Source organism: Chiloscyllium punctatum, chromosome 31 (genome assembly GCF_047496795.1).
Source record: "Chiloscyllium punctatum isolate Juve2018m chromosome 31, sChiPun1.3, whole genome shotgun sequence".
NCBI classification, from domain to species: domain Eukaryota; kingdom Metazoa; phylum Chordata; class Chondrichthyes; order Orectolobiformes; family Hemiscylliidae; genus Chiloscyllium; species Chiloscyllium punctatum.
The window spans coordinates 69,449,298-69,468,024 of record NC_092769.1 but is presented as its reverse complement, the minus strand read 5'-3'; the positions used below and the strand labels follow the sequence as shown (position 1 = coordinate 69,468,024).

Below are 18,727 nucleotides of genomic sequence, written 5' to 3'. Positions count from 1 at the left end.
GCCCCCCTAACCTGCACATCCCTGGGCAATATGGGACAATTTAGCACGGCCAATCCACCCTAACCTGCACATCCCTGGGCACTATGGGGCAATTTAGCACGGCCAATCCACCCGAACCTGCACATCCCTGGGCACTATGGGACAATTTAGCACGGCCAATCCACCCTAACCTGCACATCCCTGGGCATTATGGGACAATTTAGCACGGCCAATCCACCCTGACCTACACATCCCTGAACACTATGGGACAATTTAGCACAGCCAATCCACCCTAACCTGCACATCCCTGGGCAATATGGGACAATTGAGCACGGCCAATCCACCCTAACCTGCACATCCCTGGACACTATGGGACAATTTAGCACGGCCAATCCACCCTAACCTGCACATCCCTGGGCACTATGGGGCAATTTAGCACGGCCAATCCACCCTGACCTACACATCCCTGAACACTGTGGGACAATTTAGCACAGCCAATCCACCCTAACCTGCACATCCCTGGGCACTGTGGGGCAATTTAGCACGGCCAATCCACCCTAACCTACACATCCCTGGGACACTATGGGACAATTTAGCACAGCCAATCCACCCTAACCTGCACATCCCTGGGCACTATGGGACAATTTAGCACAGCCAATCCACCCTAACCTACACATCCCTGGGCACTATGGGACAATTTAGCACGGCCAATCCACCTTAACCTGCACATCCCTGGGCACTATGGGACAATTTAGCACGGCCAATCCACCCTAACCTGCACATCCCTGGGCACTATGGGACAATTTAGCACAGCCAATCCACCCTAACCTGCACATCCCTGGGCACTATGGGACAATTTAGCACAGCCAATCCACCCTAACCTACACATCCCTGGGACACTATGGGACAATTTAGCACAGCCAATCCACCCTAACCTGCACATCCCTGGGCACTATGGGACAATTTAGCACAGCCAATCCACCCTAACCTGTACATCTTTGGATTGTGGGGGCAAACCAGAGCACCCGGAAGAAAGCAACTCAGACACGGGGAGAATGTGCAAACTACACACGGTCACCTGAGGGTGGGATCGAACCCGGGTCCCTGGCGCTGTGAGACAGCAGTGCTAGCCCCAGGAAGACAATCATTACAAAAATTAGGAATGGGAAGTCAATCTGGAAACTAGGAACAGGTCAACTATTTTGGAAATTAGGATGGGGCGGTCATTTTGCATGGAAAAGAGGCATGGCCATTTAGGAAATGGGACACTATTTTGGAAATAAGTAAGGTTTGGACATTTTGGAATCAGTGAAGTGGAGGACGTTTAGCAAAGAAGGAAGGGCAGCCATTTTGGAAATAAGGACAGGGCAGCCACTTTTTGCGCGGGAGAATGAGGGAGGATGGGCAGCCATTTTTAAAATAAAGACGGGGCAGCCATTTCTTTGCACCAGAGAATGAGAGACGGTGGGCAGCCATTTTGAATGCAGGGTGGCCGTTTCGAAAATGAGGCAGCAAGGGTTTCATTTTGGAAACTGGGAAGGGACTGGCATTTTGTAAAGGAATGTGCATTTCTACAGCGCCTCAGGATGTTTGAAACGCCTTCACTGCCAACAGAACACTCGTCGAGTGTCGTGGTGGCTGTCATGTGGGGAAGGGGCAAACCCGTGGGCAGAAGGCCCAGCAGTATTATCACCGGATTGTAAATCCATGTTCTGAGGACCCAGGTTTGAGTTCTGCCACAGCAGATGGTGGATTTGAATTAAGAGACTGAGGATGACCGTGAATCTATCGCCAATTGTTGGCAAAAACCCATCTGGTTCACTCATTCCCTTGAAGGAAGGAAGTGGCCATCCTTCCCTGGTCTGGGCCTACACGTGTCTCCAGACGCCTCTCTGAGCAATTAGGGGGCAATAACAGCTGGCCTAGCCAGTGACGCCCACATTTATTCAAATGACGAAACGCAGCGTAAGCCTCCATCAATAGCAGTTTGGCCATGAGCCAATCAGACATAGGAGCAGAAATTAGGCCATTCAGCCCATTGGGTCTGCTCCGCCATTCAATCATGGCTTATTAGTTTCTTAACCCCATTCTCCTGCTCTCTCCCCGTAACCCTTGATCCCCTTGACACTCAAGAACCTATCTATCTCCGTCTTAAATATACTCAGTGACCTGGTCCCCACAGCCTTCTGTGACAGTGGGTTCCACAGATTCCCCACTCTCTGGCTGAAGACGTTTCTCCTTATCTCCGTTCCAAAGGGTCTTCCCTCTACTCCAAGGCTGTGCCCTCGGCTCCTGGTCTGTCTACCAATGAAACGTCTTCCCAACATCCACTCTGTCCAGGCCGTTCGGTATCCTATAAGTTTCAATTAGAATCCCCCCCAATCCTTCTAAACCCCATTGAGTATAAACCCAGAGTCCTCAAACATTCCTCATATTTTCATTCCTGGGACCATTCTTATGAACCTCCTCTGAGCATACTCCAGTACATCCTTCCTGAGATATGGAGCCCAGAACTGCTCACAATACTCCAAATGTGCTCTCCCTTACAAGGTGTGTGGATGGGGGTCAATATTGGGTCCCGTGGACTGTAGCAGGGAGGGAGGGAAATGGTCACCCTAGGGCCATTTTGTTTCCTTATCCATTACCAAGGCCGGTCAGAGGCTTGGCTCAAGGTTGAATCTCAACGGGGGGGCACCTCTGTGAGTGTAGCACCCTCCCTCAGGGAATAGCTCAGGAAGACATGGTTGTTTATCTTGGAGAGTTAATGGCCGCCAATCCGGCAACAGGTCAATTGCCCCGTCGTGGTACCGCCATCACTGAATGCCACCCACACCACGCCCAGGTCACCACTGACCAGGATCTGAACCAGACCCACCCCATGTCATGGCAGGTTGGCACTGGGTATGTCAGAGTCACCTGACCACCAGGCAATGGCATGAGGTAGAGAGTGGGAAAGGAGGGAGAGGAGGTGGGAAAGCAAAGAGAGAGAGAAGGGGAAGGAAGGAGAGAGAGAGGGAGGGAAATGAAAGAGGGAGGGAAAGGGAAGGAAGGAGCGAGAGAGGGAAAGGAAAGAGAGAGGGAAGGGGGTGGAAAGGAAAAAGAAGGGGAAGGAAGGAGGGAGCGAAGGGGAGGGAAGAGGAGAGAGAGGGAGGGAAAGGAAAGAGAGAGAGAAGGGGAAGGAGGTAGGGGAAGGAAAGAGTATGGGAAAAGGGTGAGGGGTGGAAGTGGAGAGGGGTGGAAGGGGAGCGAGAAGGAGGGGAAGGAAAGGACAAGAAGGAAGGAGAGTGGAAAAGGAGAAAGGACATAATGAAGGGGAAAGGTTGGAGAGTGAGGTGAAGGAGAGGGGGGCAATGGAGAAAGATAGATAGGGGAAAGAGTGAGGGAGAAAGGAGAAAGAGAATGAGTGAGCAGAAGGAGACAGTGAAAGTGAGAGGGAGAGAGAATGAAAGGAGAGAGAGAAGGAAAACAGAGGGGGAGCAGAGGGAGAGAGAGAATGGGAAAGGAAAGAGAGAGATGCAAAGGGGGAAAGAGTGGGCAAGGAGAGAGAGAAAGAGGGTGGAGTGAGAAAGGGAGAGAGCGTTTGGAAAAGGAGAGAGAGTGGATTAGAGGGAGTGGGGAGAGGGACACGCAGAAGAGACCTTTCGGAAAAATCAGAAGGCAACCACCCAACTAACGCGGGATCAATGTTCCGAAGAGGGGAATGTGAAAGTATTGGGTATTTCTGCTGTAGATCGTGATTAATGTTGCTTTGTAAGTTATTGGAGCTGGGAGTCTGAGAAGGAGGCTGTAATTCATGCTGCACATTGACCTTTCATCGTAATGTCGAACTGGCTCTGAGAATGATTCCCCTCGGAGATTGCAATTTCCATACAGCCCAAATTCTCCGGGATATTAACCTGCTGTCCATAAGAGAGACCGGGGGGGGAGTGGGGAACAGTATTCTTTAATGCCGAGGGTCAATACGATCTGGACTTGGAGCATGTTCAGAACATGCTCGATCCTGCAACTTTCCCAGGAGGGAGTGGGATGAATCGGGAGTGGGGGGTGAGGGCGAAAGAAATAAGCTTGCCAGGCTCCCGTGAGGAGCAAGTGGGAGAGATCGGAATGAAGGCAGAGCAGGCAATGTCGGAGAAACTCTGTCAGTATCTGCAGAGGGGAGAGACAGGCTCACTGTTTCAAGCAGTCATGGTGGCGTAAGGAGCACTGGAGATGTGAAATAGGTGCTAACGCGCAGACGAAACAGGGTCGAAATGCTGAGGGTTGCTCATCTTTTGAGCTGGAAAACTATGGATGTTAGGCCAGTGGCAGAAGGGGAGAATACCCTGGTGAAAGGGGACTGTGTGAAGGAGCGACAGGGTTACCAAATAGACGTCAATGTTCAGAGTGAAAGCAGGACTGCCTTGCTCAGAGAGGAAGCAGAGGGGGAGAAATGTCTGCTCGATGAATTGCGTTGGGAATCGGGGCATTGGCCCAGACAGCTACTTTCTCAGCAGGGATTGCAACACTCCCGGGACAGAGGTTTGAGTGTGGCCTTTGTTGGAAGAGCAAGCAGGCAAAATGTTCGTGTCACTCCAAGCAGAGGGGGAGGGGCTGCTGGGCTAAGATGGTCCCCTGGTGTGTTTGAGGGCAGGAACCCCATTGAACAGAGCTGAGGACGGATTGGCAGGGTCTGTCAATGTCAGGGGGAGTCCCAGGACCATGAAGCAGCAGATTGACAGCAATGTTGCCAGGGTTGGAGGGCTTGAGCTACAGGGAGAGGCTGAACAGGCTGGGGCTGTTTTCCCTGGAGCGTCGGAGGCTGAGGGGTGACCTTATAGAGGTTTATAAAATCATGAGGGGCATGGATAGGGTAAATAGACAAAGTCTTTTCCCTGGGGTTGGGGAGTCCAGAACTAGAGGGGCATAGGTTTAGGGTGGGAGGGAAAGATTTAAAAGGGATCTAAGGGGCAGCGTTTTCATGCAGAGGGTGGTACGTGTCTGGAATGAGCTGCCAGAGGATGTGGTGGAGGCTGGTACAATGACAACATTTAAAAGGCATCTGGATGGGGACAGGAATAGGAAGGGTTTGGAGGGATATGGGCCGGGTGCTGGGAAATGGGACTAGATTGGGTTGGGATATCTGGTTAGCATGGATGGGTTGGACCGAAGGGTCTGTTTCCGTGCTGTTCAGCTCTCCGACTCTCTGACTGTATAACTATTGACTTAAATCCATCTCACTAGATCCCCCATCCCCCTCCACCCCAGGTGGCCTCATTAATAACCAACACTCTGGCCTAGGAGCGGTTTAATTGGGATTAATTGATGCTCGCGCTGATCATTTCGTGTTTCTCATGAAAAGGGCTATTAAAAAGCCAAAACAAAAGACTGAATCGCTGTTTGGGAGGTGGTTATACTGCAGGTCTCTGCCGTTCACTCTGATGGGAAAGTGCTGCATTCACTCAGTATGGAAATCACACACACACAGACACACTCACACAGACACACTCACACAGACACACTCACACTCACAGACACACTCACACAGACACACAGACACACACACAGACACACTCACACAGACACACTCACACAGACTCACTCACACAGACACACTCACTCACACAGACACACTCAGACTCACTCACACAGACACACTCACACAGACACACACACAGACACACACACAGACACTCACACAGACACACTCACACAGATACACTCACACAGACACACTCACACAGACACACTCACAGACACACACAGACAGACACACACACAGACTCACTCACACAGACACACACTCAGACACATGCACACAGACACACACACAGACTCACTCACACAGACACACACTCACACAGACACATTCACACAGACTCACTCACACAGACACGCACACAGACACACACAGACACACTCACTTAGACACTCACAGACACACGCACACAGACACACTCACACAGACACACACTCACACAGACGTACTCACATACAGACACACACACTCACACAGACACACGCACACAGACACTCAGACAACACACAGACACATGCACACAGACACGCAAACAGACATACTCACACAGACACACTCACACAGACACACACACTCAGACACACACTCACAGACACACACACACTTACAGACACACACACTCACACAGACACACACTCACTCACACAGACACACACTCACACAGACACACGCACACAGACACTCAGACAACACACAGACACATGCACACAGACACGCAAACAGACATACTCACACAGACACACTCACACAGACACACACACTCAGACACACACACTCAGACACACACTCACAGACACACACTCACAGACACACACTCACAGACACACACACACTTACAGACACACACACTCACACAGACACACACTCACTCACACAGACACACACTCACACAGACACACACACGCACACAGACACACTCACTCACACACACACTCACACAGACACACACACTCACACAGACAATCACACAGACATACACAGACACACACACTCACTCACAGACACACACACATAGGCACTCACACAAACATACACTCACTCACATAGACTCACTCAGAGACACACACACACACACACTCACACAGGCACACTCACACAGACACACTCACTCACACAGGCACACACACACTAACACAGACACACACAGACACACTCACACACAGACACTCACACACATAGACACACACACAGACACACTCACTCACACAGACACACACACACACATTCGCACTCACACAGACACACACAGACACACGCACACTCACACAGACACACGCACACTCACAGACACACACTCACACAGACACACACACACAGACACACACACTCAGACACACACACTCAGACACACACACTCACTCACAAACACACTCACTCGCAGACACACACACAAACACACACACACTCACACAGACATACGCTCACTCACACAGACACACACACACACTCACACAGACACATACTCACACTCACACAGACACCCACACACAGACACACACTCACACAGGCACACTCACACACACGCAGACACACTCACACAGACACACATACACTCACTCACACAGACACACACACAGACACACACTCACAGAGAACACACACTCGCTCACACAGACACACACACATAGACACACACACTCACGCACCCCACACATACACACAGACACACACACTCACAGACACACTCTCACAGACACTCTCACACTCACAGACACACGTGCACACACACCCCACACATACTCACACACAGACACACACACCCTCCCCACACACACTCATGCACAGACACACACACAGACACACCCCACACACACAGACACATACATATACCCCATACACAGACACACACAGACACACACACACACACACCCCACACACAAACACACACACGCCCCATACACACTCGCACAGACACACACACACTCTCACACACACAGACACACACACAGACACCCCCCCACACACATACACCCCACACATACTCAGAAACCCCACACACACACAGACACACACACACAGACACACATCCCACACACACAGACACACACACACAGACACACATCCCACACACACAGACACACACACACAGACACACTCACACAGACACACATCCCACACACACAGACACACACACTCACTCACACACACAGACACCCCCACACACAGACACACACCCCACACAGTCACACACACCCCACATGCAAACAGATACACATACACACACCCCACGCAGAGACACACGCACACACACTCACTCACACACACTTAGACACAGACACGCACATTCACACAAACATACAGACACACAGACTCACAGATATGCACACACAGACACACACGCAAACTCACACACACACATACACACAGACACACCCTACACACAGACACAAACACTCATTCACACACACACAGACACTCACTGACACACACACTTATACACAGAGACACACACGCACAGACTCACAGATACACTCACACAGACATGCACACACACACAGACACACTCACACAGACACACACACATACATACACACTCACCCAAAACACACTCACGTTCACACAGGTACACACACCGACACTACACACTCACACAGACACCCACACGGGCACACAGACATACACACTCACATAGACACACACACCGACACTACACATTCACACACACAGACACACGCGCACGCACACACACACACTGACACTACATACTCACACAGACACACACATAAACACAGACACTACACACGAACACAGACATACACACACACACTCTCTCACACACATGCATGCTTACACGCACATGGGTACCCACACACACACCCACACACACACCCACACACACACACAAACTCACCTGGGTTCGTGAAAATCTACACAAAGTCCCTTGGGCCATCAAACACTTCCCAAGGTAGCACTGGGTTAGATATAGAGTAAAGCTCCCTCTACACTATCCCCCACATCAAACACTCTCCAGGACAGGGACAGCACGGGGTTAGATATAGAGTAAAGCTCCCTCTACACTATCCCCCACATCAAACATTCCCCAGGACAGGGACAGCACGGGGTTAGATACAGAGTAAAGCTCCCTCTACACTGTCCCCCCATCAAACACTCCCCAGGACAGGGACAGGACAGGGTTAGATACAGAGTAAAGCTCCCTCTACACTGTCCCCCTACAAACACTCCCCAGGACAGGGACAGCACGGGGTTAGATAAAGAGTAAAGCTCCCTCAACACTATCCCCCTACAAACACTCCCCAGGACAGTGACAGCACGGGGTTAGATACAGAGTAAAGCTCCCTCTACACTATCCCCATCAAACACTCTCCAGGACAGGGACAGCACGGGGTTAGATACAGAATAAAGCTCCCTCTACACTGTCCCCCATCAAACACTCCCCAGGACAGGGACAGCACGGGGTTAGATACAGAGTAAAGCTCCCTCTACACTGTCCCCCATCAAACACTCCCCAGGACAGGGACAGCACGGGGTTAGATACAGAGTAAAGCTCCCTCTACACTGTCCCCCATCAAACACTCCCCAGGACGGGGACAGCATGGGGTTAGATACAGAGTAAAGCTCTCTCTACACTGTCCCCCATCAAACACTTCCCAGGACAGGGACAGCACGGGGTTAGATACAGAGTAAAGCTTCCCCTACACTGTCCCCCATCAAACACTCCCCAGGACAGGAACAGCACGGGGTTAGATACAGAGTAAAGCTGCCTCTACACTGTCCCCCATCAAACACTCCCCAAGACAGGGACAGCACGGGGTTAGATACAGAGTAAAGCTCCCTCTACACTGTCCCCCATCAAACACTCCCCAGGACAGGGACAGCATGGGGTTAGATACAGAGTAAAGCTCCCTCTACACTGTCCCCATCAAACACTCCCCAGTACAGGGACAGCATGGGGTTGGATACAGAGTAAAGCTGCCTCTCCACCATTGTCAATCAAGCCCTCCCTAGGACAGTGGGCCAGATACAGAGGGAAGCTCCTGGCTGTGTTTGACGTTGGTTGGTGGGGGATGGGCGGGTGTGGTGCCAATCGGATAAACCCCGTTGCTTTGTTTTCCCGTACAGCTGGCACCACGTACATCTTCGGCCGGGGCGGTGCCTCCATTACGTACACGTGGCCCCCGAACGACCGACCGAGCACCCGAGCTGACCGCCTGGCCGTCGGCTTCAGCACGCAGCAGAAAGACGCCATCTTGGTGCGCGTGGACAGCGCCTCGGGCCTGGGTGACTACCTACAGCTGCAGATAGTAAGTCCTCCCCCCTCTGAACTGGCGCGGTGGCGGCCGGGCTGTTCGTTTTGGGCGGGGTTGGCTCTGCGTTGGGCCGTTGTGGCGCCATTTCCTTGGTTGGCCATTGCCGATGGTTGGCCAAGATGGCGGGAGTAGGTCTTAGCTGTTTTTGGGGTTGGCAGAAATTTCTTCCGAGTTCTCCCGCAGAGGTGTTTGGTCATTGCGCAATTGGTGCGTGGGCCCTCGTGGTTTCAGCAAACTGAAGTCGGTCCCCCACAGGCCAGAGTTGTTTCCATGCTCACCGGTGAGGGTTGGAGGGTCCCGATGTTGGAGTAAATGTCCTGTTGAGCAGCGTTGACTGACCGCGCGTCCAACGACCTGCTGTGAAAAGGTTCAGTGTTGTGGGTGTCAGGAGATCGAGCCGCTTGGGAATATAAGTGGGAGCGGTTTGCCCATGTAGTGCAGGTGTCTGTGCCCATGTCGGAGGGTAAGTGGAAAGCCACACAATGTCTTGCCAATTTGACAGCTGTCTGACTCAGTGGCAGTTTAAGTCAGCACTGATAGTGTTCCAGACCCACGGTGAGGTGTTGAGAATCTTTACAAGGGGCTTTTGAAAGGTTGCTGATGAGGTCACGCAGATGATGATGGAGGTCATGGTGTGTTGGGCTGCTCAGAGAGCAATCACTGAGTATGCATGTTGATACGGATCAGTGTTTTTGCTATCGTTCTGACTGCTTCAGCGTGCTTATGTCGTCTTTATTATGTACGGATGTAGACAGTTCACCCTCTGTAGGGCTCCACCATGTCTGTGCAACTGCAGCATGGAGCCAGAAGTGAACTGGATTCAACTTAACACAAACGTGAATCCTAATCCTAATAATGTTTCTAATCCTAACACTACCCATATGTCGAACCCAAACTTAACCCTGACTCTAACAGGTATCCACGACATAAACGTCCCAACTTGTTACAGACCGGGATTAGTTACTGATATGGACTAGATACTGATATGGACTCAATACGGATGTAGAATGGGTTACCGATGTGGACTAGATACCGATATGGAGTCAGGACGGATGTGGAATGGGTTACAGATATGGGCTAGATACCGATATGGAGTCAGGACGGATGTGGAATGGGTTACAGATATGAACTAGATACCGATATGGAGTCAGTACGGATGTGGAATGGGTTACCGATGTGGACTAGATACCGATATGGAGTCAGGACGGATGTGGAATGGGTTACAGATATGAACTAGATACCGATATGGACTCGGTAAGCATGTGAACTGGGTTACCGAGATGGACGAGATACCGAATTGGACTCGGTACAGATGTGAAAGGGTTAGAGTTATGGAGTAGATACCGATATGGAATGGGTTACAGATATGGACTAGATACTGATATGGACTCAATATGGATGTGGAATAGGTTACAGATATGGAGTCGATACTGATATGGACTCGGTACGGATGGGGGAGGAGTTACAGTGATGGAGTAGATACCGATATAGAATGGGTTACAGTTATGGACGAGATGTTGATATGGACTCGATACGGATGTGGAATGGGTTACAATTATGGGCTAGATATCGATATGGACTCGGTACAGATATGGAATGGGTTATAGATATGGACTAGATTCCGATATGGACTCAGTACAGATGTGGAATGGGTGACAGATATGAACTAGATACCGATATGGAGTCAGTACGGATGTGGAATGGGTTACAGATATGAACTAGATACCGATATGGAGTCAGTACGGATGTGGAATGGGTGACAGATATGAACTAGATACCGATATGGAGTCAGTACGGATGTGGAATGGGTGACAGATATGAACTAGATACCGATATGGAGTCAGTACGGATGTGGAATGGGTGACAGATATGGACTAGATTCCGATATGGAGTCAGTACGGATGTGGAATGGGTTATAGATATGAACTAGATACCGATATGGAGTCAGGACGGATGTGGAATGGGTAACAGATATGAACTAGATACTGATATGGAGTCAGTACGGATGTGGAATGGGTGACAGATATGGACTAGATGCCAATATGGACTCAGTACGGACGTCGAATGGGTTACAGATATGAACTAGATACCGATATGGAGTCAGTACGGATGTGGAATAGGTTACTGGTATGGACTAGATACCGATATGGGCTCGATATGGATGTGGAATGGGAAACAGATATGGACAATATACCGATATGGAGTCAGTACGGATGTGGAATGGGTTACAGATATGAACTAGGTCCCGATATAGACTCGGTACGGATGTGGAATGGGTTACAGATAAGGACTAGATACGATATGGACTCAGCGCAGATGTGGAAAAGGTTACAGATATGAACTAGATACCGATATAGACTCGGTAAGGATGTGGACTGGGTTACCGAGATGGAAGAGATACCGAATTGGACTGAGTACAGATGTGGAAGGGTTACATTTATGGAGTAGATACCAATATGGAATGGGTTGCAGATATGGACTAGATACTGATATGGACTCAATATGGATGTGGAATGGGTTACATTTATGGACTAGATACCGATATGAACTCAATAAGGGTGTGGAACGGGTTACAGTTATGGAAGAGATACTGATATGGACTCGGTATAGATTTCAAATGGGTAACAGATATGGACTAGATACCGATATGGACTCAGAACGGATGTGGAATGGGTTACAGATATGGACTAGATACCGATATGGACTCAGAACGGATGTGGAATTGGTTACAGTTATGGACTAGATACTGATATGGAGTCAGAACGGATGTGGAATTGGTTACAGTTATGGACTAGATACCAATATGGATTCGGTACGGATGTGGAATGGGTTACACATTTGGGCACGATACCGATATGGACTCAATACGGGTGTGGAATGGGTTACATTTATGGACTAGATACTGATATAGACTCTGTACGGATGCGGAATGGGTTATAGTTATGGATTAGATATTGATATGGACTCAATACGGATGTGGAATGGGTTACAGATATGGACTCGATCCCGATATGGACTCAGTACGGATGTGGAATGGGTTACATTTGTGGAGTAGATAACGATATGGAGTCAGTACGGATGTGGAATGGGTTACAGATATGGACTATGTAACAATATGGACACGATACGGATGTGGAATGGGTTCCACTTATGGACTAGATACCGAAACGGATTCAGTACAGATGTGGAATGGGTTACAGATATGGACTCGATACCGATATGTACCCGGTATAGATGTGGGCTGTGTCGAGCAGTGGCTGGACTATACGTAGATGTGGCCTGACGGACTGTGTGGAAGGGCTGTGCGTGTGAACCTGAGAGAGACGGGCATAGATCAAAGAAAATTTACAGCCCAGGAACAGGCCCTTCGGCCCTCCAAGCCTGAGCTGATCCAAATCCACTGTCTAAACCTGTCGCCCAATTCCTAACCATCTGTATCCCTCTGTTCCCCACCTACTCCTGCATTTGTCCAGACACACCTTAAATGAACCCACCGTGCCTGCCTCTACCACCTCTGCTGGCAACGCGTTCCAGACACCCACCACCCTCTGTGTGAAGTACTGGCTGCGTGTTTCCCCCTTAAACTTTTCACCTCTCACCTTGAATGTGTGACCCCTCGTTATTGAACCCGTTACCCTGGGAAAAAGCCTCTCTCTATCCACCCTGTCTATACCCTCCATGATTTTGTAAACCTCAATCAGATCCCCCCTCAATCTCCTTTTTTTCTATTGAAAACAATCCTAAACTACTCAACCTCTCTTCATAGCTAGCCCCTTCCATACCAGGCAACATCCTCGTAAACCTTCTCTGCACCCTCTCCAAAGCGTCCACATCCTTTTGGTAATGTGGTGCCCAGAACTGTACACAGTATTCTAAATGCAGCCGAACCAAAGTCTTGTACAAGTTTAACATGACCTGCCAGCTCTTATACTCAATACCCCGTCCAGTGAAGACAAGCATACTAAATGCCTTCTTGACCACTCTATCCACCTGTGCAGCAACCTTCAGGGTACAATGGACCTGCACTCCCAGATCTCTCTGCCCAGCAACTTTTCCAAAATCTCTTCCGTTGACAGTATAGTTTGCTCTAGAATTAGACTTCCCAAAATGCATCACCTCACATTTGCCTGGATTGAACTCTATCTGCCACATCTCCACCCAACTCTCCAGTCTATCTATGTTCTCCTGTATTCTTTGACAGTCCCCTGTGCTTTCTGCTACTCCACCAATCTTCGTAACATCTGCAAATGTGTTGATCATACCAATAGTGCCCTCTTCCAGATCATTTATATATATCACAAACAACAGTGGCCCCAATACTGACCCCTGTGGAACATCACTGGTCACCTTTCTCCACTTTGAGAAACTCCCTTCAACTACTACTCTCTGTCTCCTGTTGCTCAACAGTTCTTTATCCACCTAGCTAGAACACCCCGCACACCATGTGACTTCACTTTCTCCATTAGTCGACAATGGGGAACCTTATCAAACACCTTACTAAAGTTCACGTTTATGACATCAACAGCCCTTCCTTCACCTAACAACTTGGTCACTTCCTCGAAGAACTCTATCAAGTTGATAAGGCATGATCTCCCCCGCACAAAACCTATCACTGACAAGCCCATTCTTTTCCAAATATAAATAGATTTTATCCCTCAGTACGTCAGTGGTCTGCAGTTACCTGGAATATCCCTCCTACCCTTCTTGTACAGGGGGACAACATGAGCAATGTGTGTGTGTGTGTTGGGGGTGGTGGGGTGTGTGGGTGTGTGTACAGCCTACCCTGCTCTCCCCACCGAAGATCTGCCACCTGGGTACCCCATCTCCCGCCCCGTTTGAGCTATCCCTTGGATAAGCCTCCCTACATCCCTGACCAGTGCCATGCCTCCTAAATCCATGTACCATTTTACGACGAAGCTCTGAGGATCGGCCAAGCAAGGCCTGGCTAACCACCTAGAGAGACACTGTCCGGGAATAGCTGTCGTTGGCGAAAACATCCTCACGTCCACAGCCTGTCAGGAGAGAGGGAGTTAGGTGCTCTGTCAGCACTCCCAGGAAATAACACCTCTCAGCGGATTTGCATTGAGGTGTACCAAAATTAATTGGTAGCAATTATCGGCAGACGAACAATTCGCGTAATAAAATCAGTGGCAAGGAACAGCTCACAGAGAGAGAGAAAGAAAGAGAGAGAGAGAGAGAGAGAGCACAGTTCAGGGTTGTTGGGAAGGTCATATCTTGGCCTGTGAGGGGACAGGATAGCAACACGGCCAGGAGACAGGGTGAGCCAGACTCTCCCTCGAAGGCCTGGCTGTAGGCCTCAGATCTAACCCCTTTGCTCTACCCACTAACCCCACCCCAGCCCTTACCCATCACGGGCCCTCGGCAAGAAGTGAGCTCAATTCACAAGGGAAAGGTGAACTGAGGAAGGGGGAGTAGAGGAGCCCCCCCGCTTTATCGGACGTTCACTTCACACCACTTTGCTTTGATGGAAGACCGACATTAGTACCTGTTTTCGAGAGGATTTTCACTTTTATGAGAAAAGGTGCAGAGGAGATTTACCAGGATGTTGCCTGGTCTGGAGGGAAGGTCTTATGAGGAAAGGCTGAGAGACTTGGGTCTGTTCTCATTGGAAAGAAGGCGGCTAAGAGGGGATTTAATAGAGACATACAAGATGATCAGAGGATTAGATAGGATAGACAGTGAGAGTCTTTTAGGTAAAAACAATGACTGCAGATGCTGAAAACCAAATACTGGATTAGTGGTGCTGGAAGAGCACAGCAGTTCAGGCAGCATCCAACGAGCAGCGAAATCGACGTTTCGGGCAAAAGCCCTTCATCAGCCCTTCCTGATGAAGGGCTTTTGCCCGAAACGTTGATTTCGCTGCTCGTTGGATGCTGCCTGAACTGCTGTGCTCTTCCAGCACCACTAATCCAGTCAGAGTCTTTTTCCTAGGATGATGACATCAGTGTGTACGAGGGGGCATGACTACAAATTGAGGGGTGATCGATTTAAGACAGATGTCAGAGGCAGGTTCTTTACTCAGAGAGTGGTAAGGGGGTGGAATGTCCTACCCATCAATGAGGGCACAACTCAGCCACATTAGGAGCATTTAAACAATCCTTAGATAAGCACATGGATGATGATGGGATAGTGTAGGGGGATGAACTTAGATTAGTTCACAGGTCGGCGCAACATCGAGGGCCGAAGGGCCTGTTCGGTGCTGTATTGCTCTATGCTCTATGTTCCCTCGTCTGTCCATCCAACATGGCCTCGGATCAATCCGCCACCACTCGCATTCCCAATCTCCACAGACTCGTGACCCTCTCGCGGTCGGGGGGGGGTCACGGAGAACACCTCCTCCTCCTCCTCCCAGCCCCTCCCCAAACGGTGTCGCATCAATACAAGCCGCTGTTGAAGTCGAAGAAACAAAGTTAAAACTCACCCAACACCAGGTTACAGTCCAACAGATTTATTTGGAAGCACGAGCTTTCATCAGGTGGTTGTGAATTGAATTGAATTGATTGTCCCATGTACGAAGGCACAGTGAAAAGCTTTGTCTAGTGACCAATCCAGACAGATCACAGAGTTAAGGAGCATCGAGAGTAAACAATAGGGAAACAGCAGCAACAGCAAAAACACAGGGACAGGCGAATGTTTGTGAGGCCATTCGGTATTCTAACAACAGGAGGGTAGAAACTGTTTGGAAAGCGGTTGGTGTGTGTGTTCACGTTTCTGTACTTTCTCCCCGATGGTAGAGGTTGGAGAAAAACATTCCCAGTTTGGGAATGGGTCTTTGGGAAAGCTGGCGGCCTTCCCTTGACCCTGGTAGATGGACTCTGTAGATTGGGAGGTTGGCCTTTGGGATTGTCCGGGCCCGTGTTCCCCACTCTCTGTAACCATCTGTTGTGGTGAATAAGACCATAATACACAGACTTTATCACGAAAGATTACAGAGTCATGCAACGGGGTGCAATATATTGAACAAACCTGTATTGCTGTCAAATCTTTCATCTTTTAGAATGGGTGATAGGTTTCGGTACATTAATATGTAAATTCCTTGAAGTCATCTTCTCAAGATAACTTAAGGTTTCACAACAAAATGTGTTGTCCCAGCTCAGGCAATGAATAAAATGTGTGAGGTTAGAGTCTGTCTGTATCCCGTTCTTTTTTATGAGATTAGATTCCCGACATTGTGGTAACAGGCCCTTCGGCCCAACAAGTCCACACCGACCCTCCGAATAGCATCCCACCCAGACCCCTACATTCTCCCCTGACTAAAGCACCTAACACGAAGGGACTATTTAGCACGGCCAATCCACCCTAACCTGTACATCTCTGGGCACGATGGGACAATTTAGCACGTCCAATCCACCCTAACCTGCACATCCCTGGGCACTATGGGACAATTTGCACGGCCAATCCACCCTAACCTGCACATCCCTGGGCACTGTGGGACAATTTAGCACGGCCAATCCACCCCAACCTGCACATCCCTGGGCACTGTGGGACAATTTAGCACGGCCAATCCACCCTAACCTGCACATCCCTGGGCACTATGGGACAATTTAACACGGCCAATCCACCCTAACCTGCACATCCCTGGACACGATGGGACAATTTAGCACGGCCACTCCACCCTAACCTGCACATTCCTGGGCACTATGGGACAATTTAGCAGGGCCAATCCACCCTAACCTGCACATCCCTGGACACTATAGGACAATTTAGCACGGCCAATCCACCCTAACCTGCAAATCTCTGGGCAGGATGGGACAATTTAGCACAGCCAATCCACCCTAACCTGCACATCCCTGGGCACTATGGGACAATTTAGCACGGCCAATCCACCCTAACCTGCACTTCCCTGGACACTATTGGACAATTTAGCACGGCCAATCCACCCTAACCTGCACATCCCTGGGCACTATGGCACAATTTAGCACGGCCAATCCACCCTAACCTGCACATCCCTGGGCACTATGGGACAATTTAGCACGGCCAATCCACCCTAACCTGCACATCCCTGGGCACTATGGGACAATTTAGCACGACCAATCCACCCTAACCTGCACATCCCTGGGCACTATGGGACAATTTAGCACGGCCAATCCACCCTAACCTGCACATCCCTGGGCACTATGGGACAATTTAGCACAGCCAATCCACCCTAACCTGCACATCCCTGGGCACTATGGGACAATTTAGCACGGCCAATCCACCCTAACCTGCACATCCCTGGGCACTATGGGACAATTTAGCACGGCCAGTCCACCCTAACCTGCACATCCCTGGACACTATGGGACAATTTAGCACGGCCAATCCACCCTAACCTGCACATCCCTGGGCACTATGGGACAATTTAGCACGGCCAATACACCCTAACCTGCACATCCCTGGACACTATGGGACAATTTAGCACGGCCAATCCACCCTAACCTGCACATCCCTGGACACGATGGGACAATTTAGCACGGCCAATCACATCCTAACGTGCACATCCTGGGCACTGTGGGACAATTTAGCACGGCCAACCCACCCTAACCTGCACATCCCTGGGCACTATGGGACAATTTAGCACGGCCAATCCACCCTAACCTACACATCCCTGGGCACTATGGGACAATTTAGCACGGCCAACCCACCCTAACCTGCACATCCCTGGGCACTATGGCACAATTTAGCACGGCCAACCCACCCTAACCTGCACATCCCTGGGCACGATGGGACAATTTAGCACGGCCAATCCACCCTAACCTACACATCCCTGGGCACGATGGGACAATTTAGCACGTCCAACCCACCCTAACCTGCACATCCCTGGGCACTATGGAACAATTTAGCACGGCCAATCCACCCTAACCTGCACATCCCTGGGCACTATTGGACAATTTAGCACGGCCAATCCACCCTAACCTGCGCATCCCTGGACACTATGGGACAATTTAGCACGGCCAATCCACCCTA

The 18,727-nt window shown here is 50.0% G+C and overlaps 1 protein-coding gene across 8 annotated transcripts in view; it reads left to right on the top strand.

The window, feature by feature from the left end:
- LOC140457032 (neurexin-2-like) overlaps nt 1-18,727 on the top strand; it is a 1,330,437-nt gene that overhangs the window by 653,362 nt on the left and 658,348 nt on the right. For all 8 annotated transcript variants that reach the window (XM_072550954.1, XM_072550952.1, XM_072550953.1 and 5 more), the window contains one exon: nt 9,575-9,756. In XM_072550954.1, the coding sequence (XP_072407055.1) occupies nt 9,575-9,756 (182 nt within the window). The remainder of the gene's footprint in view (nt 1-9,574; nt 9,757-18,727) is intronic.